Here is a 25019-nt window from a genome sequence, read left to right on the forward strand (position 1 = left end):
ACACACACCACATAACACACAAATAACACAACACAGACTGTGTTAAATAAAAGGTTAAATATTAGTCTTAATTCATCAGATGGCCAGACACACTCTGAATGGATTAACAAGGGAATGCCCCTTTAAATGTTGCACACACACACACACACACACACACACACACACACACACACACACACACACACAATGAAAATAGATAATTATATTTCAAATCTAGTTGAAGGCCTGTATTGTAATATGTCTATGGTAGTTGTGATGTGCCATTTTTGATTACTCAATTCAGTAAAATTGAGCTAAGATCATGTATTACCCGTGCTCAGTAGTTATAGTGCTGCAGCGATGCAGGCTAGACAAAACAAACTCTGATTCTGAATTTTCGTTGAATGCAGAATTTGATCTAGAAATTATCCTCTTATAATTGTGTATACATTGAGTCATTTCCCAATTAAATAAAATCAATCTAGCGGTGAGACAGACAGTAAAGTGAGGTGTTCTTCTGGAGCTTATGACAAACTGCATCAAATGCAGAATACAAAGACCCCTTTACTCTTTGATATACATACATCTAGACCTTACAGGGGATAACAGGTTCATCTAATTTACAGTAAGGGCTAGAACATGAATTAATAAGAGATTTCCTGAACATTCAACATTGCAGTATATTGCTTATGAGCACAATATGTGAAGGATACTGCAACATGTGTTATTTCAAAAATGCATAAGTAATGATTTTAATAAAAGTAAAAGATAAAACACTAGGAAAAGGAACAATGGTCAGTGACCTTGTAAGATCAGACAGTTGGATTGGCTGCCTAATTGAGAAAATGAGATTAATATTTACATTTTTCAATTCAATATTTTAGTTGAGGTCTTGTGTGTCCGCCAAGGTGCCCCAAGCAAGGCATCTCAAACTATATCACATGAGAGACGGACAGAGACAAAGACAATTGATTTGCCAGACAGGTTACCAGTTAGCTAAACAAATACACAGATAGACAGGCTGATGGGGAGACAGGCAATCAATTCATCAGAAAGATAACTGCACAAGCAGACGAGCAAACAGGAAGACTGACAGGCAGGCAAATTAGTCAGGCAGTCTGTTCAGTGGCAGGCAGACAGAAAGACAGGAAGTGCTCATTGGACAGACTGAGGGACTGTGAGGCCTGCAGGAGTTTAATCAGTCATGATAGGGGTGGAAAAAAGCCAAAATGAGAGGCAAGATCAGATTGTGATTGAACAATAGCTGGTCGAAATCACAAGCTAAATCGTTGAGTAGCATCTAATCTGTCTTTAATAAATCCTGTACTGCCTAAAGATACTGAATCCCCTTGCTATTCTCCTTATCAGCAGTCAACAGTCCTAGACAGTGGTGTTTGTGCCAAGTTGTAACTGTGTCTACAATATATGTATGAATGTAAAGTTGCTAAAAAGAAGAACAAAAAACCACTATGCCTAACCAGAACCAAATTGATCACTTAACTGAAAGAAAGTTTAAAACGACAAGCTACAGAATCATTTTGGCTAAGGATAAGTTCAAATACAAAATAACGTAAGCAATAAGTAAAGGCCCTGTCACACTGTACCGAAATTGACACCCGATGGACACACGATAAAGGAAATGTTCAAATTCGGCTGATCGTAGCAACATCGGGCCATTCGTGAGGGCATCTAAGCCATCGTATGACCGCCGGTGGAGTTTCTCAGGCTCCGGCAGCAACTTCGTGAGTGGCAACTTCGTAAGGCACTCGTGAGGGCATCTTGTCAAATCGTGTCATCATCGGTGCATTCACCCTCACTCTGATCGGGGCGAATGCCCGATGGCACCGATGATAACAAGATGCCCTCACGATGGCCTTACGAAGGGCAACATTGACACACGAATTCAACACGAAAATGAACCTTCGCAAGGTCCTTCGGCAATTTTTTGGCATGCCAAAGATTTTGCCACCGCTCACGAAGTTGCTGCCGGAGCCTGAGAAACTCCACCAGCGATCATACGATGGCTTAAGATGCCCTCACGAATGGCCCGATGTTGCTACGATCACAGCCGAATTTGAACATTTCCTTTATCGTGTGTCCATCGGGTATGTTAATGTCAACATATTAATCAACATATTATGTAAATAACCCAATTTGTGTTCTGTGAAACTAAAAAGGATATAATATATTATTTTGAGGACAGTTGACAGGAAGTTGTTGTTGTTATGGAAACAACATTGCGGAGAAAACGTAATATTTTCTACATATAAAGACAGATAAAGTAAAGAACAAAGTCTGAAGATATCAGTACAGTATCATAGTACTGTAACATAATTGTTTTTGTTACTTTCATTGCAGTTGTATGTCGTAAATGTTGCCTTCGTGTGTGGTTCGGGGCCATCTTCGTGCGAAATTCACAATTCCATATTCGTGTGTCCATCGGGTGTCAATTTCGGGACAGTGTGACAGGGGCTTTAGGCATTATGCAGGACTCAGGAACATGCTGCTGGCTCAGAGAGCTCAGTCAAGGAGGGAGTGTTGAAATGCTGCCTCCTGCTGTGTTATAAATAAGACACTCAAGATATAAGCTACACTGTCGTCAAGCAATTCAAACTATAGAAGGAAAATACCAACACAGACATTTATCCTCCATGCACACAGAACCCAGATGTGTGTGTGTGTGTGTGTGTGTGTGTGTGTGTGTGTGTGTGTGTGTGTGTGTGTGTGTGTGTGTGTGTGTGTGTGTGTGTGTGTGTGTGTGTGTGTGTGTGTGTGTGTGTGTGTGTGTGTGTGTGTGTGTGTGTGTGTGTGTGTGTGTGTGTGTGTGTGTGTGTGTGTGTGTGTGTGTGTGTGTGTGTTTTCAGTGGGTGGTTGATAATGTTTTTTTTTATCATTTAATTAAATCAGTAAATATATACCATGTTCTGGCCTTTTTTATGTTGCCTCTTTACATGATATGGTTTTGGTATGTATCTCTGGTCAATGAGACTATACTGCAAACTGTATATGATAAGCAAGTTTTACCCAAATTCATAATTTCTAACTCAAGATTTTATATAATCTTTCTTGGACTTGGACTTGAACAAGTAAGACTGCTTGTCCTATCAAGACACACATCTATTTTACAGCTTTGCAGTGCATGGTGCAGTTGGCGTGTCTAGGAAATAGGCTTGCCCTTGTTCACTGTGGCTAAATATTGGTAAATTCTCTTTTAATGCCAGATGTATTAATTAGAGGTCTTGAGAAATGTGCACTCATTGCAATATGTTTATCTGAGCAGGGACACTGGTCCATACGGGCAGCAGTTGTATCTCATTCCCTGATTGTCAGAACAGTGAGCTCATTGCCATTTTATTTTTTAACCTACTTAAATGCTGAAATTCAAGTTCTGAGTTAATTGTATTTGTTTTAATATTTGACTAGGTATGACGTCAAGAAGTACAAGTGGCAGATATTCTGTTATGGAACTGCTGGGTTTGGCTGAAAATAAATCACAGCGCTGTGCCTAAACAACATTAGAACCAAAGCAGTTGTTACTTTTTCCAACGGAATTTAGAAAGTGTAACAGAATAAATGTTGACGAAAGCTTTTTCATCTCAGTCTGACCCCGGCCCAGAGTTTTTGTAGGGCAAAGGAAACTAATCCCAAAAGCAAATCAATGTCCTCTGTGGACTATAATGTCAACACATAAAGACCTGTGACTTTGAAGCTGATGCACCTGCCCTGTTACACATGGTGTTATCATCCTACCTTCTTGCACAGCCTGGAAGGGGTTGTTTCCGTCAACAAACTCCACAGAGATGGTGATCTTCTCCGTCTCCAAGATCTCGTTGTTCAAATTGAGATCTGCCACAGCAAGGCGAAACACTTCATCATCTTTCCGCGCTGACTCATCAAATATGGCGCCTATTGGCAAGGAAGGAAGAAGAAGAAAAAAAGGAAACTATTACTCAGTATTAAAGGACTTTTGAAATAAAAAGGGATGGAGACAAAAATAGGGTGATGCAGAGTCCTGAGCTTTAGTGGTATATGTCCGGTATGTGAGTTATAGAGAACGTTGTGTGAGGATCAACCCTCATTCCCTGACCCATAGCAAACAACAACTTTATCTGCAAGAAATTGCTGAATGGATGAAGTTGTAAAACAGTTAATTGGGGCCAGTTATATGATACCAATGTCAATAATATGATCATTGGCAACATGAATGCATTATTTTGCACATTACAACATTTCCCAAGTTGATAACAAGATGAAATAGTCACGTGTATACCAAGTTCCTTTTATTGAAACCCTGAAAAAGATATTTCTACTGGTCAATGTTAAAAAAAAAAGGATTTCAAGTCATTGAATATAAATAATATGTACAGTAGTGTTTGTCACCATCCACATCTGAACTGATACCGGTATTGTTACCTGGAATTCTGTAATGTTATTGAATTATACCCTTGTTCAGTACTTTACCCCCTTTAATAACAAAAAAGTACATTATGTTGTTGAAAATAAGTACAAGCTTCTCTATTTCAACATTGTTTTCCATTTAGAACATTTAGTTATCCATTTAGAACAACTTCCAGCCTTTCAGTCTAACAGTCACTGTTGTGTGTCTTTGGACGCGGCATGTGTGAGCAGAGGTCAAAGATGTTACGTAATTGGCGAAAAAATCTAAAGCCTTCGGATATTTTGACAGTTTAAAACACTTGATGATCTAACATAACTAAGGGTAGTTCTCAACACATTGAAAAAATACGGAGCAGGGCTTTGAAGCATGTCCGCTCTCGTCCCCTCCACCTCTCGTCTCCGTGTGGAGCAGCGCTGCTGCTGTGCATGCTGGGTATCTTTTCGAAGTGAGCAAGGGCTTGCAAGATTGGGAAATTAGATTTCACATTCAGAGTTGTGCTGACTTCTAATCGCAATGTTTCCCCTACCATTGTCTTGGAGGGGCGCTGCGCCCCGCCAACGGAGCCCCGCCAACGGAGCCCCGCCAACGGAGCCTCGCGACCCCCCTGAAATTCAAGGCGTTTTTTTTTCATATATATATTTTTTTTAAATATATAGCATGCTTTAAATTACCATATGAATGCATAATCTACAAAAATAATTCTGCATATTAATCATTAAAAATGTAAAATATATTAGAAGACATACATTTGATGTGTCTGTTTGTCAAAATGACAGACAAGAGAAAGTCTAAGGCAACCCCTATGTGAACCCCCAACTTGTTGCTCTGGCCAGTATTGCATTATCCTTCAAATAGTTCTCTCTCTCTGCCTTCCTGAGAGGTGTGGGACACAGGGGGCGAAAGGTACCAAAGTAGGGCACTGATTGATTTAAAGTTATTTCTTACTTTTGTATATGCACATAAGAACAGTTGTCCGAAATCTTATTTAAACAGCTGACTAACTTTTGTAGGTTTTTGGATTCTTGCGGCTGCAAAACAAACATCTCTGTTATTTTATAATGTGGTCTGGACTTGTGGACTTGTTTATGAGAATAGCCTCAGAATTGTGACACAGCTTGAGAAAGACAGGGTGGAGAGAGAAATGGGTTGACACTACAGTTCAGGCTGAGGAAATACTGCCCAAGGGCACATTGACTCAGTCAAATGAGTTGATGCACAAAGACAACATGAAGACAGGGGAATGCCAGTATCTGTAGTGGCAGATTAAGTTCCCACTAGTCAATACTAAATTAGTCATCAGAATAATGTCAAACTGCAGTGATGCTGAGGGTAAAAAATGAGGAAACATGGAGCGTTGACTGGCTGCTAGCGATTTGATAATTGCTGTGGTCTGTCACACACAGTTAACTATGTGTTTTATATATCTCTGTTTCTTGCCTTTTAGCCTCACATTTAAACCCACTTATCCCCTCAACCCATTGGGCAACTAATTGTGTAAGCTAGTGCAGTGAAGCTCTGCTAACTGTTTTTCATGTAAAGATAGTGTGTGTGTGTGTGTGTGTGTGTGTGTGTGTGTGCGTGCGTGCGTGCGTGAGTGCGTTGAAAATCCCATTAATATCAAGACTGGCTACATTGGCTGAGGGCCATGTTGTACCACATTTGAAGGAGCACTGCTGTTATTGGGTCTTGTACAGTTCATTGAGTCTGGTGCTAATACAACAAAGGCTATGGAGCAAGTGGTTCGTGGATTATACTTATAATACTGGTATTCAGGGGTATGTTATAAACTCACTTTTAAGGTTGACTACCTAAAAAGAAAGTTGTAGCTTTGTCTAAACCAATTGCCAGCATAAATCTTAAAAATCAACATCTTATTTGCTTACCACTATTTCAAAAGGTACTTTTGATGAAATGTAACTTTTAAAAAGACAATTTATTTCAACAAATTATTGACACAACAGTTAAAACTAGTTCAATGGTATGCCACATGCCTCTTCATCAAAAGGACTCATTCAGTATGGCTTTTGCAATAAGTTGATCTGTTAGCATTTGGCAACTGTAAATACCCTCTTGCTGATGAGCCCAGGTTGTTTCAACAATTCTGCACTATAGATGAGGTGAGACAAACAGGCCTGGGCAAAGCGATAAAGAGTCAATCACACAGATTCATTAACTATTCCATTACAGATGAATTATTAATGGCGTTGCAATCAGTTTGAATGTGACCCTGCTCAGGAAGGATTTGAAAGTTACACATTTTTTTAATTAGCTCTGCGACACAGGAGGACAATGTAAGGTTGTATATGTCTAGGACAAATGCATGGCAGTGGAGAGGACTGTATATGTTTTTTGTATTAATGCTTCATGGAGGAAGTCAGAAAAAAGTTGGACACATGTATTAATGTTCTCAGAGGGCACTTGGGATCAGTGTCTACTGCAGTCTAAAGTATTCAGAGCATAAAAGAATATATTTAAAGTAGAAGAGTAGAATAATGGCTCCTTTAATCTGGGCTTCTACAATGGAGTTGCCATAGTAACCTCACTCGTTCTTCTAGACATTATGTTAAAAGCTGCGCTGTGCACCACTCTCTTTGTATATGTTTTTTTGTTCTCTCTTTGAAATATATATAAGCAATGTGTTGTTTGAGTCTAGTGCCACAACAACTACAATGAGGGTATTACAATTGAGCAATTTTTACTAAATGTATTATTCTTAATACCATTACAAAATAAATATGTATCAGCAACTTTTCCTCCTTCCTTCTCTTTCTCCCATGATCTCTTATCCTCCTTCTCTTTCTGTATGATTGCTGTTGGGTAATTGTATTTATCAACAACATTTTATGATTAAAAAACAAACTCTTATGTAGACACTTTGAAGAACAGGTTCACAGAGACAGAAACCAGAGATATAATTAAACAGAAAGATACTTTTATATAAATAAATATCTTCTGTATATATGATTATTAAAACACACTTAATAGATGTGTCTGTAATTTCTATTACAGACACATCTATTAAGTGTGTTTTAATAATCATTCTCTTCTCAAAAAAAGGTAGAAAATGGTGTCCGTTTTAAATGTGCTTATAATGTATGTTGGAAGTGGCAACAAAAAATAATCTCAATGTTTGTTTAGCAATTTCCATATCTTGGAAAAAATATTGGATGTGTGAGAGTGGAAAGTAAAGCAGTGAGGTTTTACAAAGATTGTGAGCGCAAACACCACATACTGTAAATCAACCAGGAAATAAAAGCATTATATCTTGCTTTGCACAGACAGCACAAGGGTGGGTACACATGCACACACACACACACACACACACACACACACACGCACGTGATGAGCAGCACCAACTTATCAACTTATGTACAAACCATCCTTTCAATAAAAAACAGCATCATTGACAACCGTGGTCAATTTGAGAGGATGCAGCATCACAAAGTAGAGACGCCACATCAATCAATCAATCAATGTTTATTTATATAGCCCAATATCACAAATGTTACATTTGTCTCAGTGGTGTGTAAATTGAAAAGATAATACATTTGCAACATAGATAGCCACATTGTTTGAATGAGAGATATAGATCAACTGCCTCCCTATGGTCAAGTGTTTGGTTGGTATACATTTCCGAGTTTGTTTTCCTTGATAAGAGGCAATAGATAACTTGTTTGCATGCTACTGCCAAATAACCTCTTGGGATGGATGCTAGAGGTAAGATACAAATAAGAAGTCGGGGTGTTGAAATCTGCCATGAGAAATGTACTTTATAATATTTGTATTTAATCTTCCTCTAGCGATACAAGTTTAATTTGTGATCTTAGCTTGTGCATATGTTCTCTTTTTTAATTTACTTCTACAAATTGAATTAAAGGAAAACCTCAGAAATGTATTAATTGCCTACATACAATTTACCTAGCCATGGTCATTCACATTCTTACTTAAAAGGTCTGGTTTCCACAACAGGCACCTAACCAGACATTTACTCTTATCAACACAACTTTAATGAGACTTTAACAAGACAAGACTGAGAGTCCAACGCCCAAATCAAAATGCTAACATGATGAGGCTAGGTGTGATGTTTTTGCTATCACAATTTAGCGTATCAACATGCTAATATTTGCTTATTATAACTTAACATAGCTGAGGCTGATGTGAATATTACTAGTTGTGTATGAGTCGGAAAGGACTGAATGAATGAACATTTGGACTGGATGATATAGCTAGAGGAAACAATGAGGGATCACCACCAGGGATTTCGACTGATCCTGAGGGGGGGCATACATTGCAAACTCATGGCAGAGCTAGTGGATCAAAGTCAGTGGGAAGAAAGAAACTGTGAACTTAATCAGGACTGGCAAAAGCTGATATTGCTCCTTCACCCGAGCTAAGGAGGGAAGAACTGTTCGACTGCCTGCTATGAGAGAGTGAAATGGTCAGAGCGATTCAAGCTGAAAGAATGCTCAAACACTGCCCTGACCCTCCTTCCTCACAGTGTTACTTATTCCCTAGCCATCAAAACCACCAGGTGAAACAATACATTTGACTGGTTTAGAGGGGTTTAGGTTATAGGTGTGTGTCTGACCATGGCTGTAGGCTATCCCATCAAAACAGGGTTAGTAATATATTGGCCAAAGTGCCAAACATTCTCTCATAACCTTGCAGCTCCTGAGTGGCTCGCTCATGTAGTTGAACAGGTTAACAAATCAAATATATCAACCACTGATTTGATCTGGTCTATACAGTCGTTGGCTTTAATTCATGATTCATTTATTGCTGAATTCATTGTGCTCATGTATTCATTGGATTAGTCTGTGAAGTAGTGATTGGATGTGTATTCATTCAGTAGTTTACTAAGCCTGTTCATAAATAGGTAACTTGATTGTGTGGTTTTGTGTAGGAAACACTACTGCTATCAGTTCTCGCTCCATCAACAGTCAACAGAACGCATCATGCCAGAAAAAACACACCAGAATCAGGCACCACATCACCCCAGTACTAAATAATAAATGCTCACTGGCTTTCTGCCACTGAATTCAATACAATTGTGTTATTTACTTACAAGAGCCTTTCAACAAGGGTCTCCAATTATTTGAAGACCTCCTCTCCCTTCACACACCCTCTCAATCCCTTAGATCCACCCCTGCCTCTCTCTTCTCCACCCCCAACTCCACCCTTCAGAGTATCTACTCATCTCCAAAGCAGCTCTAAATTAATAAACATGATTGTTTCTGAAAGCCAAAGTTGAATATAATCACTCTCCATCTTTTGTACCAATAATTGTTGAACATGTATATGTTATAACCTATTGAGGCTTATCAATTATTGTTACATAGTTTGTATATTCATTCATTAATTCATGGTAAAATATGAAGACATTATATTTGTTTGCATTAGCTTCAGTCCAGTTGGTCTGGAGCAGAAAGATGGATACATTTTTGAAGGGGATAATTCATACAGCTCATCCATCCAAGTACCTACATGCAATCAGATAATGGCATTCATGCAGACAAAGGCACATTGTTGAATGTACAAAATACAGCTCAATTTCCTTTTTAAATGAACAAATTAGGATGGCACATCATCCAATGCAGAGTTATTATGTTCCCACACTCTATAAAGACCCAGTAATTAAGCCAGCTCCTTTTCAGGGTAATCATTCAGTATGAGTGAGGAAATGACTACTTGGAATGATTTGAAGAGGGCATAGGAGGTCATGAACAATTATACACGTTATACAGTTAAAGCATAAGAAGATTGATGATATTGGCTCTTCTTTTTCCGACTCACCTTTACTCACCACTGGGTACCAGACCCACCGTTCACCCACACACTAACCTCCTTTTCCCCTCTCTCTCCAAGTGAGGTTATTACCCTCATTACCTCTGCCCGCCCTACCACCTGTCCTCTGGACCCTATCCCCTCAAACCGCCTTCAGACTATCGCTCCTGATATGCTACCGTTTCTCATCCATTTCATCAATAGTTCTCTAACTTCTGGTCACTTTCCAAACACTCTCAAGGAGGCAAGAGTAAACCCTCTCCTAAAGAAACCCCCTCTCAACCAGTCCGATGTTAAAAACGACAGACCTGTCTCTCGCCTCCCATTCCTGTCTAAAACACTTGAACGCGCTGTCTTTAAACAACTCTCTTGCTATCTCCATCAGAACAACCTTCTCGATCCACACCAGTCTGGTTTCAAGGCAGGTTACTGAACAGAAACTGCTCTCCTTGCTGTCTCTGAGGAACTGCACACTGCTAAAGCAGCCTCCCTCCTGGACCTGTCTGCTGCATTCGACACGGTGAATCATCAGATCCTCCTTCGCACTATCCAAGAACTTGGAGTTTCAGGCTGTGCACTTTCCCTCCTCACCTCATACCTCAAAGACCGCACCTACAGGGTAACTTGGAGAGGGTCCGAGTCTGACCCTTGTCAATTAACTACAGGGCAGGGTTTCCGTTAGCCGGTAATTACCGGTTTTTAGCTGGTAAAATTTATTAAAAACCGGTAAATTCAAAACCTGACGGTCAACATGTCTGGTAATAATTAGGGAGGCTCCGATCGATCGGCCGATATTCACTCTTAATAGTTTGATCGGTGCTCTCTATAAAGGCCGATCAGGAGAGCTGGATCTGATCGATATGGACATAAACGCGAGCGCAGTATAACCGGACGCGAGAGAGAGATCAGATCAGCTGCTGAGTCAGACGGAGACACGCAGCTCTGTTTAGCGGGCTGCAGGAGCTGCATGAGAAACTGACGGGCTGTCAGGAGAGAGAGGGAGGGAGAGGGGAAAAGAGAGGATCCGTTTCTCCCGTGTTATTATTCAAAGTTAATGTAAACTTGTGAATAACGTACTTCATCTACTGCAAGTAGTTTGTTTGAATGTAATAATTATGTTGTTTGTGGAATCATTTATTGAAAAATGAATCTGAATTTTTCGATCTGTTACGATTATAAACTGAAGCAATATAAAAATGAGCCTGTGAACTGAGTTTTAAACTGAAGCATATCTGCTCATAGTCCGGTGATGACCTGCTAACGGAAACTCTGCTACACAACTCTTATTATTATTGAAATATGACCGGTAAGTTTCAAATTAGTCCGGTAAAATAAATTCTGCACGGACATTTGACCGGCGAGAAAAAATCCTAGCGGAAACCCTGCTACAGGGGTCCCTCAAGGCTCTGTTCTTGGTCCCCTCCTCTTCTCCTTGTACACAAACTTGATCGGATCAGTCATTAGCCTGCATGGTTTTTCATACCACTGCTACGCTGACGACACTCAATTAATTCTGTCTTTTCCCCGTTCTGAAACCCAGGTTGTCGCACGCATCTCTGTGTCACAAGTTAGACACTTCTATTATTGTTTGTTTGGTGGCTCATCTAAACTCTCCTGTCATTTCAGATCCCGCCTTCCTCCAGGCCCTTGTAATCAGCTCACTTCCCTCACCTGGTCTCCCCAGCCCTTCCCCTCACCTATTACTCATTCCCTCATCACTCCACAGTATTTATACCACCTCACTATCACTGGTCCTTTGCCAGATTGTCTTGTCGTTTCCTCCAAGCTCTCCAGTGAGTGTTGTTCTCTAGCCTAGATTTTTGTCCTGCCCGGTTTTGTATCCCTGCTTGCCTGTTTACGGATCTCGAGTTCCTGCCTGTTTCCTGTCTGGTTTTGGTTGCCTGTCTGACGGATTTCCTGGTTTTGACCCTGCTTGTCCCTGACCTGAATAAACTGAACATTGCAATACACTGGTTGTATCTGAGTCGTGCTATTGGGTTCTGATCTGTACCTGTGATCGTGACACTCTGCTTGTCTAGCAGACATCTCTCAGTGGATGTCTGCTCACCACCTCAAGCTCAACCTTAACAAGACTGAACTGCTTTTTCTTCCTGGAAAAGATTGTCTCACTCTTGACCTAACAATCAACATCGGCCCCTCTATTGTTTCTCAGACTGCAAGGAATCGGGACGTGACTCGAGATAACAACCTGTCCTTCACTGCAAACATCGCTGCTACAACCCGCTGCTGCAGAAACACTCTTTACAACATCAGGAGGATACGTCCCCTCCTGACTCAGAAAGCGACGCAACTTCTGATCCAGGCTCTCATCATCTCATGCCTAGACTACTGCAACTCCCTCCTGGCTGGTCTACTTGCATGTGCCATCCGACCTCTGCAGCTCATCCAGAATGCAACGGCTCGTCTGGTCTTCAACCTTCCTACATTTTCCCACACCACACCGCTCCTCCGCTCCCTCCACTGGCTTCCGGTAACTGCTAGAATCCACTTCAAGACACTGGTACTAGCGTACCATGCTGTGAATGGATCTCGCCCTTCCTACATCCAGGACATGGTTAAACCATACACCCCAGAACGTGCACTCCGCTCTGCATCGGCCAAACGGCTCGCTGCACCCGCACTGCGAGGGGGACCCAAGTTCCCATCAGCAAAAACACGTCGGTTTGCTATCCTGGCTCCAAAATGGTGGAATGAGCTCCCCATTGACATCAGGACAGCAGAAAGCCTGCACATCTTCCGGCGCAGACTAAAAACTCATCTATTTTGACTCCACTTTGAGCGATAGAATTACTAACAAAGCACTTATATACTAATAAAGGACTGGCTTATCTAAAGCTAGTTGAGTAGCACTTGAAATGATTGGCTCTATGAAACCTGATGTACTTATATGATTCTGTTTTCTTCAAGTTTGTATCTTGTTGGTCGAATGCACTTATTGTAAGTCGCTTTGGATAAAAGCGTCAGCTAAATACAATGTAATGTAATGTAATGCATAATGTGTTTTTCATCCTTCAGATTAAAAGACAGTTTTGAGTTTACCATCTGTTTGAGTCCTCTAGGTGAAACAGCAACGAGCTCCGCAAAATCTCTCTCCAACCGACTCTCTTCACACCTTCCTCCTGGCCTTTTACTCTTGTTCACTCAAGCTCCTCTCTATTATGTCCTCCCATTCACTCTCCATATCTCCACATGTATCTGTATGTGCCTCCACGGGCACAGAAACGATTCTGAACAGGGCACTGAAGATTTCTGAAACACTGTGGGGGACCCATTCCTCTGTCTATCAAACAAACTCACATACCTGTTGTTGCAGGGTTTGACATTAATGTGACAAGAACACTGACAGACTGACAAGGATAATAACTAAGGAGTAACACACACACACACACACACACACACACACACACACACTTGATGTATAGCTGATGTGTGACAAGGCTGGAGCGAAGAGTTGCTGTCTCAATGTGATGATGAAAGCAAGGTGACTGTGGCGCTGAGTGATGATGGTGATGAACGGGGGAGGTTATCCTCCTGCGGTGTCAAATGTCCACAAACGCACTCACAGAGATGCAAAAACCAACACATCCTCACTCCCAGGTCGGCCTATGTTGAAATTATGTCAAGTCCCCTGCCGGCTTTTTCCAACGCAAGGGGGGGGGGCCTTAGCGTCCATTTTCAACGCGAGGGGGGGGGGCCTTAGCGTCCATTTTCAACGCAAGGGGGGGGCCCTTAGCGTCCATTTTCAGCTTTCCGGGATGTCCATGTGCTTCTATGGACGCTCATGGAAGCACGGCATTCGTTTGTGTCAACTGCCCTTAAAGGCAATGAAGACACTACACTACCCAGAATCCCCAGCTATCGTTTGGACTACACCATGTGCTCTGTTTGACAAACCCCGTGATAGTCCTCAAGCTCTGTGATTGGAGAGTGTGCTCCGAGGGTTACCGAGCCTCGAACAGCACTTGAAATGGGATGGAACCACGGCAGACTGTTCAAAACTGGATTTGAACGGGTCCACCGCGTCCCCCCCTCCCCCACCCCATCCCCAGAACTACACATGCTGGCTATTCTGTTTCGCAACATGTTCTCTATGGCACGTCTCTACTGGGAGTTGTAGTTTTAAAAGACGTTTTCGTATTTCCCATAATAAGAAGTTGCCAGTATTAAACTGTGTACATCCCTGGAGGTTTAGGGGACAGGAAACACTCACATTTAAAACATATAATTAATAAATGGGTGGAAATTGCTGGTGCCCATAATGGGCAGTATTAATATATATACCCACACGCCAGCTAAGGTCAGAAGAGCTTTATTTAACAGCTGGACTTATGTTTGTGACCCCTCCTGTTGTTAATTGATAACATTACATTACATTACATTAATTGATAAGCCTGAAACATGCACTTGTCAAGGTTCAGAGGCACATTTTGCAAATATGGCAGTAGCCATCGATCAGCTTAAGATAAGATATACTTTATTGATCCCAAGTTGGAACATTTGCGTTACATCAGCATGTGTAACAGTTAAATATGCAGTGGTGTTTATTTGAAAATCATTTAGTATAATCACACAAATTCTGTGTTTTATATTTAACAATTCTGTGTTCTTTATTTATTGATTGTTCAATACCTGACAAGGCCGGAGATGAAATATCTGCATACATCATAAGAGTATAATACATTATGTATAATATCAGTTAAAATAAGTGCTTCAACATAGTTAACATTGCTGGAGGTATGCACACATATTGATAGATGTCTTGTAATGCACTGTTGAGGAACCTGCGACCCAAGTTTTTCATTCAGTGCAGAACTACACCATAGTTGTGTAGGCCTATAAGATATGTCAATAAACCTTAGAACATCTTGAAATCTTGAACGGGATGTGCAAAATAGTCATTATATACAGTCTTTAATTAACTATTAGTAGAGAATAACGAGTAATGAATATACTTTATAGGGATCCTATTAATATCTAATAATAAAAATAATGAAATTCAATAACATGCTTTAACCACCAGGTGTCTCTTTATATCATCTGTGCACCTTTATGGTGTAAATACAGCCTATCTACCAATTGGATCAAATATAAAAGTGAGCCGAATTAGTGTTGATACGGCAAGGAGACGTATTGTGTGAAAAGAAATGTAAGATGTTGTTCAATGGCTGATATATTTATGATCCACGTCACGTTTTCAGTTCCTCATGTTTGTCTTCTCATCAGGGCTATAAATACAGAATTACGGCAGATATGTAATATTTAATGCAGCCGAACCGTGTATTACAATGCCTTTATGTGATGACTTTCAAAGAGAAAAGCAAGCACACTCGGAATAAGGTATTATTTTCTTTTCTTTAAATGTTTTCGGTCTGTTTCCGGTATTTGTTAATGACGATGTGCTGTGAGATGTGAGACTGGAATTGCACAGGGGGAAATAACGTATCTTTAGATGCGGATTTTGTTAACTAATATGTTTGCGCTGTGGACCAACACTATACATTGACGGGGAAGGGGGTAGCAATAAAGATAACACCATTAAACAGTTACACAACATAACAGAAATAATATCGATAGCAGCGTCCCTAGCAACCACCTTGGTAACAATGAAAACGTTGGACGCAATTTCCTGAAGTAATCTTCGTAATAACTAGCAAACTAAAGATCATGTACATCCACTGCACACATAATCTGAAATAACAACTCATATTTCTCGCATCAAATGACATCAAAACGCATTTTAATGGCCAAACTAACTTTAAAATAGGCATTTTACACCCAGAATAAAACGAAGTTCGGCCATGTTTTCTTTTTCTGCAGGGAGAAATGATAGCTGGGGATTCTGGGTAGTGTAGTGTCTTCTGCCATCATTTACTCCGAAAAAAGATTTGTTTCTCCGAATCGAAGGGGAAAAATACAAAAGCATTGCACACAATTTAAACCAATCAATGTTGTGCAATTAACAAGGATAATCTGGTGTTTTTTAGTCGATGAGTAGTGCAGATATCACTGTAAAATCAATCGTCAGTAAGGGGAATATTTACTTCCAGGTGTACAATTCTCCGCTATCCAATGAGAATGGACGCTCACATTGCCTTTAAGGGCAGTCGACACAAATGAATGCCATGCTTCCATGAGCGTCCATAGAAGCACATGGACATCCCGGAAAGCTGAAAATGGACGCTAAGGCCCCCCCCCTTGCGTTGAAAATGGACGCTAAGGCCCCCCCCCTTGCGTTGGAAAAAGCCGGCAGGGGACTTGACATAACGTCAACATAGGCCGACCTGGGAGTGAGGATGTGTTGCAAAAACACACAAACATGCTGTTATTTACAGCAGTGATGTGTGACCTGAAAGAGGGTGAGTTTTGACACTTGGGAGGACAGCAGAAAATGAATGTGTGTGTGTATATGTGTGTGCGTGTGTGTGTGTAAGGGACGGAGAGGCAGAGGATGAAGGATTAATGGTAACAAAAGGGCAGAGCAAGCAAGTGGCATATGAAAGGGACAGATATGAAAACAGCTCTTATATGTATCATAGGCTCTCACAAGACACACGCACACATCTGCACACACACACCCACACAAAAACACACCATTTGTGTGTTAGGGCAGTGGTAATCCATATTGTGTGTGTATGTGCATACAAATAGCAGGTCAGCAAGACAATATTGTGTTTCTGCTTCAGCAGGAATGTAGATACAACAGTAGATTTACCCAAGATACTGAATCATCCATGATAATCTTTGGCCATAAACAGAACCTCAGCATGTTGCAGATAGTAATATTCTGCATACAATGCACATGGTCTGCCAGAGCATTAGAAATACCTTGCTGCAGAGATGGAGTACTCGAGTCCTGGACTCGGACTTGAGTGCCGATTTTCGGGACTCGTGACTCGACTCGGACACGCGCACTGATTGACGCGACTCGGACTTGGACTCGTGAATTCTCGCGCAGGATGACTTGGACTCGGACTCGGACTCGTGAATTCCCCCCCCCCCCCACGATGACTCGACTCGTACATTGACGCTCCGACTTGGACTCGGACTCGAGCACATTTTCTCTGGAGTCTGATATCCTCTATCCTGTATGGCGAGTTCACGTACTGGGCCCCGCTATTCCAGTCTAGAGATGTCTACAGACACACCCCGCATCGTGCTGTATGCTTTCACACATTCTGCTTCCACATTGGAAAAGAGCAAAATGCTCGTTATGTGGAAACAATATAGAAGAGAAGGCTCCGTAACACATTACTCTAAGGATCGAGTTCAGACATACAGGCTGTCTTGAACACTATCATCAGAGTAACGTGATCTAATCAATAAATAAAGATTCAGCCGATAACGAAAGCACATACTTAACATGCAGAATGACGTCATTTTGCATGCTAAGTAGCCATGTGCTTTCTGGGGATAAATCTTTATCGGTAAACTGATTTAACCCATAAAAGTTCCTTCAAAATAAGAGTCCCGATCTTATTACTATCAAAATAAAAGTGCAAAACGAAAACTTTACCATAGGAAAATATTGGCATACAAATATAATCACTTCTCTAAAAGGTAACTCATTTTAAATATAGTTTATTTATATATAATAATAATATTAATATTAGAAATAAGCTTTATATTTGTATAGCACCTCTTACAAGAATTGTAGCCAAAGTCGCTTCACAGCAGTTCAATAGACAGGATAACAGCAATGTAGAGGAGCAGCTACATTTCAAAACATATATCCACGAAGATTAATACATGAAGACTTGTGACTCGGACTTGACTTGGACTCTTCTTAAGTGACTCGGAATTGGACTCGGACTCGAACACAGGTAATGATGACTCGGACTCGGACTCGACTTGGACACTCCTTGGGTGACTCAGACTTGGACTCGGACTCGACTACGACTCTCCCTTGGTGACTCGGACTTGGAATCGGACTCGAAGAGTGGTGACTCGAGGGTGACTTGGACTCGTGAATTGGTGACTCGACTACAACACTGCCTTGCTGTGATTGAAAGTGAGTGTGATATAACAGCAATATATAAAAGGTATGTATGTGTGTGACGTAATAGCAGAAGGATGCCTGAGATTTCAGTTTATCTCCCTGTGTGTAATTGGAGATCTCAAAGGTAACCTGATTTGTACATGATAAATATCTCTTTATCCTACAGTTGCACCCTTCCCCCATCTCTCTCCCTCAACTCACTTCTTTTATTATAGGCGTGTAAATTAATTTGCTCCATCATCAGGGAGGAGAGCAGCCATGCAGGAGAGATTGTAGTCATAGTTCAACAGCACTCAGGTCCTTTGCCACTCTGTCACACAAAGCTGTGCCAAGGTCATTGCTATCTCTGCCTTGTGTCTCCCTGCCTTGTCTAGTTCCCTCGCCTAATCTACACAATTTAGCCAACTGTTTCCCTCCTTTGCAAAGACCTTCTAGCTATTCCAGGCTTTGCTTCCTCCCACACAAATGAACATACTTAGAGTAGGTGGAGGATTTGTTTTGTGTCTCCATTCATTAGCAAGCAAGCTGAACACAATCTGAAAACAACCAATTAATCTAAGGCACGTTTAGATTCAGTCACTGAGTGTGCATCCAGCAAAGTAAAGGGCGGACAATTGACAACGCCATTTTTCTTTTTGTGTTTCTCTTCACGTCAGCTCTTGGACGGTTCTGGCCAGCTCCAGCTCATTTGCACACCCCAGCTGACTCAGCTCCAGTGCAGCCAGGCTGGGATCTTTAAACAGTGAGGACGGTGGCTGTGAGCCAGCGGTTAGAGTATGTCTCAGCTTCAGCCAATGTATAAGTAAATGATCATTAGGATGATAGCAGTGTACTCTCTAAATGCCCCTTGTTGTATGCAGTATACCTGTGTATACCCTTGACAGCAAAGGCACAATTATTGCTGCATTCTGCAACTGCCCTTAATTCTCCTACAGTATGCAACCCTTTCCATGAAAATGAAAAAGTGCTTTGCAGTTCTGAATGTTTAAATATCCCTCTATCCGTCAAAGCCTGCTTTACCCTTGTTCTCAGTCACTTTACACTTCACCCTGCCTCTCCATTTGAACATTTTTTCTGATTTATTTCTAGATCTCACCGTCTTACCTGCAATATAACCACTTTACCCCATTCTCTTTGATGGATATGTTTCACCTTTTCTTATGATGTTCTTTTTCTCTCAAATACCCCATCTCTTTTCCCTTTGGCCCCTAAAATCTCCTTTGACTCCTCCCTTTTTGACACACCCTTCCGTCTCCCTAAGCCCCACTTTTCTCGCTCTCCCTGCCATCATCCTCTCAAACTCCCTCCTTCCTTGTTCAGTGTGACGCCATATGTGACATTTAAATCACACAAGTAAACTTGCCCTGGCCTGGACAGCCTTGATATCTCTGAAGACCGCTGTGTGTATATACATATGTGTGTGTAAGTTAAAGAGACAAGGACAGGATGAGAGAGAGAAATCTAAATAAGATCTGACATTTGCTTAGAATAATGCAATATGGATATTTGACTATGTTTTTGCATTGCAAACAATTTTATAATGCCAATAGCTTTCATATCATTGCTGTTTTCAGATGTATCAGGCCACTATAAATCACCTTGCAGAGATATGTAATCCATTGTGAAAGACACTTTGTATCTTATATTTCTTAAGCAAAAGAAACCGTAATTGTGCAGCAATGCAGTTAAAAGCATTGATATGGTGAAGGTTGTTCTGTACTGGTAGGTTTAAGTGTTTAAGAGCTTTTCACTCATTTGATATTGTAAGAACAAATAAAGCCCAAAGACAACATTGATGAATAGCAAAGCTTGAAAACACTGATCTGAACCAGTGGTTTCAGCTTTAACAAGCAACAATATTGTACATTTACTGGCTTAAAGGACGGATTCATGTCTTGGATTGTAATGGGGTTTTTATTTTGTATCGTGATTGTTATCGGGCACTTAGGAGATAGGACCCAATTGCACGACCCGGGAGACAGAGGTAAAGTATTTGTAAGATACTTTATTTTTAAATGAACAGCAAAAGTGATCAACAAAAAATTATCTCTACAGAATGGAGAACAAAAATGAAAACGCTCACGTAGTGAGGATCAAACTTATCAAGACCTCAAAAAAGCATAGACCTGACTGTGGCAAGAGACGAGAGTAAAGCACTGACCATGGCAATCGACAAAAAGCATCGACCTGACCATGACAAGAAACAAGACCTTCCAGGGCAAAAGACAAAAACGAACTGACACTGAACACTGGGAGACAGGGGAATGTAAACACAGGGTAACAAGACACAGGTGGGAACAATCAGGGGCGGGGCTGACACTGATGAGCACAGAAGACACACAAGGAGTGACAGGTGAAAACAATCAGGAAATTAGACACACCAGGGAAACTAACGACAGACATGAAAACAAAAAGAGACCAGACAATATACAGGGAGGAAAATACCCACACCTAGGGCCCTTCTCACTTCTCTTATTTTTCATTTCCTCGCTCCTCGGTCTCGGTATCACCGGAAGTTGATTTGTTTGCGCCATCTTGAGTAGCGTCCCAATGGCCTTATTTCTGCCAGAGGAGCGAGGAACAAGGAGCAATAATGGAGGAGCTATAATCGAGGAACCACCAGACCATCCTTCGATGAAATCCTCAGACACTCGCCCTGCCCCCTTACTGTGTATCGCTCACTGATTGGACGATGCAGCGCATGCATTGATCTGATGCTTCTTGACATGAGAGCAGTTTCCCAGCGGAGTGAAGAAAACACATGAAACTCACGGGACTCACTCCTCAGTTTAAACTTTATACCGTGTTTTGTTTCAATTCATGTATCATTTAGTTACAAATATGTGATATATCTGAACAAGTGGTCAAAAATCATTTTATTCATTTTTTGGAAACATTTTCATGATCGCTTTTTTCGTTTTACATTTTCATTTATTGTCATTTCATCATTAAGTGCTATTAAAATGTTAATGTGCTACATATCCAAACAAACCAATGAATGTTAATCTAACTGGGTTTTGATAGATAATATATCTCTTTTTCTTCTCTCAATTATTTTATTTCTATTGTGCACTCTAATCAATATGAATCAAACTATTGTTCGTTTATACATTTTAAGAATGGCGTTTATCTTTTTTGAGAGTGAGTTCTTATTTGATTTAATGTATTTGGGTCTACAACAGATGATACAAATGTTTGTGTCAGTAAATGTGTACTAACAGAGGCGGGGGTGTTTGTGAACACAACGGGGACAGAGCTGCTGTCAGACGATCAGCTGCGCGACGTCATCACAAACTGACGTCGCTTCACGTGACGCTCCGGAGGAAAGGACGTCCCATTGCTCTTAAAACTCATTTCGCTGCTTCTCGTGGTTTCCTTGCGTCTCTCCATGCTTCCCTGGTGGGAGGGACTAGTCGCAGGGAAACGACGCAAGTGAGGGACGCAAGGAATCCATTTAACCGAAGTGAGAAGGACCCCTAGACATAGAAACGTGACATGACATAATAATCCTGACAGTGATCGGTTAACATTGGGGGGACATGTAAAAGCCATACAGTAATGTAGTATATAGCTAAACATGTTTACTTGGGATGATAGTGGGCAGTAATCTAAAGGGAGCTTCAACATTAGAAAAATATATATATTTAAGGCAAATACCAATAGCAGAGGCTCGTGAAAATCAAATTGTAAAGCATATAGGATACAAAAGTGCAATTTAAGACTGAGGTAGCAACTGAGAGAGGAAATGAAAAAAGTAGACGATGAACAGATAGTAAAAACAAATAAAGAACAGATTAAGAGAGTGTTACTCTTTCATTTTGTTATAGGTGTAAGCATAGAAACTGAACCATATTGAAAGCTGAACCTGTAAATCACATTTAAGCACCTTGAGTCTGCTACCTCTCCTGATTAATGCCGAACATTTGGGAGGACTTTGCCTGAAGAGCTGGTAAGAGGCCCCAGATTTGTACACATCATAAATGTCATATTATATTTCAGGGAGGAATGGATTATGTAAGATCCTGGCTCTCTTGCCCTCCTCCCCTGCTCTGCCTTTACCCCATGCTATCAAATCCTATCCTGAATTTCCAAAATATATAGCTCCAAAACTTCTGAGCTCTCCTCTCCTTTGTCTCTTTCCCTCTCCAGTGTTCTCCTCCATCACACTGTTCCGCTTCATACACAGTCCATGTCCTCCTTTCTCACCTCATTGGTATCCTTGTTACCTCTGCCTCCTCCATACATTAACAAAAACTATTTTGTCATCGCCACCTGCTATTCTGTGGTGCTCTAATCCGCTCATCCCGTATCTTTCCATCCCTTCTTTGACACCTAAGAGACACCCACTTCTTATGCTCCATCATGTTCTGCTCATCATTACTCAAGCACTTCAGTCAAACATGTTTTTTTTCTATTTCCTGTCCGTGGTGCAGCTGCAGCCGTGCTCCTTTGCTTGAGCCAGGACTTAGAAGTGAAGCACATTTCCTACAGGCGTTACTGTGCACAAACTATACTACAACATTAAAAGAACACTTAGAAATACCCCAAACCCCAAAAAAATTATACAATTGTGTAGATTACACACACATACACCAACATAGTTGAGTTCATCTCGTCCACAAATAAACCTCCCTGCACCTGGTAGCCAGCAGAGATATGAGGCATCTAAATAACAACTAAACAGACGCCTTGTAATCAATATAGCAATACCAATGCATCATTAGTAATGCACTGTGAGAGTGTGTATGTCTTATCTTTGTCTTTCATTAACTCCAACTAATTTGTTCTCTTCCTTTTGTTATAATCAATCCATCCACCCACACAGTAAAGCAGAGTTAGTACCACTCTCGCTGTCCTCAATTTTCATCCACTGCTTTATTTTTCCTTGTATTTCTCTCTGTCTTTCTCCATCACAAACACTCTTTCTCTCTCTCTTCATCCCTCACTACCCTTTTATCATACGCTCTCACCCTCTCTCTGTATCTCTCAGTCTCCCTTTCCCTCAAGGCCTCTTCTCAGTACAATACCACCCCTATGGAATACCTTCTGTTCCAAACCTGCAGCCACCTTGCTCATATTCATTACTAATACACACACACACACACACACACACACACACACACACACACACACACACACACACACACACACACACACACACACACACACACACACACACACACACACACACACACACACACACACACACACACACAAATTCATTACAAGCCGTGAGCAGTGAGTCAGTTAAATAATCATAAAGACAGAGCATAATAAAGCTCGTCCATCTGCAAACGTATTAGCAATGGTAAATCCTAAGGGTCACACAAGCAAGAACAAGCACACTGTTATGCACACAAACACAACACACACACCACATAACACACACATAACACAACACAGACTGTGTCTCACATGGGGTCAGGCGGTAATTATGGGCTGCTAATTAATGCTAGTGTTGCATTAATAGCTATTCATTACAGAGACAAGACACCAGTCTCAATAACTAAATGATGGATTGATAGTAAATAATTCATGTCTGTATGTAAGCTTGCAGCATCAGCATCAGAATTTGTTCCATAATTGATCATGATCAAAAATGATTTCCAATTTGAGCTGTGCCAATTCAGCAGTGACTAAAGTAACAGGAGATAAAAATGCAGAGAGAAATGTTCTGCAGTATTCATGACATCCTGATAAGTCCTTTACGAAGAACTGATGCACTTTGGATAAACCATGAGAGAGGAGCAACTGACTATTCTTAATAAAAAATCACACACAGGACTTGAAGACTTTCAATAAGATTATGTTAGCTCGTATTAATGTGACATGTTAAGTGATATAAGCAACCTCTAGATCTCTGCATGTCATATGACATGCTTCCACACAGAGGGGCAGCTTTTAAACTAAGGAAAAAGAAGATACCCTCAGTTGAGGAATCACATTCTTTGTTGGGAGAGACAAATATTAGATTGATGCAATTTCACAATGCAAGGGGACATTTGCAGATTGCATTAGTACAAACAAAGTCAAGAGAAAGAGCAGAACAAAGTTAAAGTGTCTACACTGAATGTGTGTCAAACATGGATTCTTGTGGAATCCATATATAATGCCAAATGGAAAAGCTCAGCTATCCATCACAAAGTTGTATTCAAAGTATACGATGTATTGAGTTTCAGAGCTGGGTCTAGAACACAAGGTAATCAAGCAATAAGTATTGTTTAACCATGTCAAAAGTTGTGAAAAGCAGCCTAATGTTGAGACATTACTCATGGAGGTAAATCAGGGTCATTTGAATGCTGTGCCAATCTCATTTGATCAAAGATGCTCAGGCATATGAAATATAAATGGCACCATGGTGATGATGCCAGCTTCCTCTGTTTCTGGTTTTTGTCAGGTAATTTTTTCAGGTGAACATGTACATGCATACAGTATTGCAAGCAGAGGCACTCATATCAGCTAGAGCAATAAGCAGCCACATAATTTAAAAGCCAGTATGTCAGCACAACCGACACACACACACACACACACACACACACACACACACACACACACACACACACACACACACACACACACACACACACACACACACACACACACACACACACACACACACACACACACACACACACACACACACACACACACACACCTCCAAGTGGCTGTTGTTTTATTCATCACCCTGAGGATCCAACACCCACCGAGCTGCGTACATGAGGTATAGGTGGTGGAGTGCATGGCTGTGAGTGCATGTATTTATTTGTTGTGTGTTTGCCATATATTTACTTTGTGTATTAGTGTGTCACTCCACACACTCTGCAATCAATTCCCTGCTTA

At 40.9% G+C, this 25019-nt stretch overlaps 1 protein-coding gene across 2 annotated transcripts in view; it reads right to left on the reverse strand.

The window, feature by feature from the left end:
* grid2 (glutamate receptor, ionotropic, delta 2) overlaps positions 1-25019 on the reverse strand; it is a 607329-nt gene that overhangs the window by 496950 nt on the left and 85360 nt on the right. For both annotated transcript variants that reach the window (XR_004552792.1, XM_034091023.1), the window contains exon 2: positions 3730-3885. Coding sequence is in view for 1 of the 2 variants with exons in the window: in XM_034091023.1 (XP_033946914.1) it covers positions 3730-3885 (156 nt within the window). In the remaining variant the exon portion in view is untranslated. The remainder of the gene's footprint in view (positions 1-3729; positions 3886-25019) is intronic.

Source organism: Pseudochaenichthys georgianus, chromosome 9 (genome assembly GCF_902827115.2).
Source record: "Pseudochaenichthys georgianus chromosome 9, fPseGeo1.2, whole genome shotgun sequence".
Lineage (NCBI taxonomy): Eukaryota > Metazoa > Chordata > Actinopteri > Perciformes > Channichthyidae > Pseudochaenichthys > Pseudochaenichthys georgianus.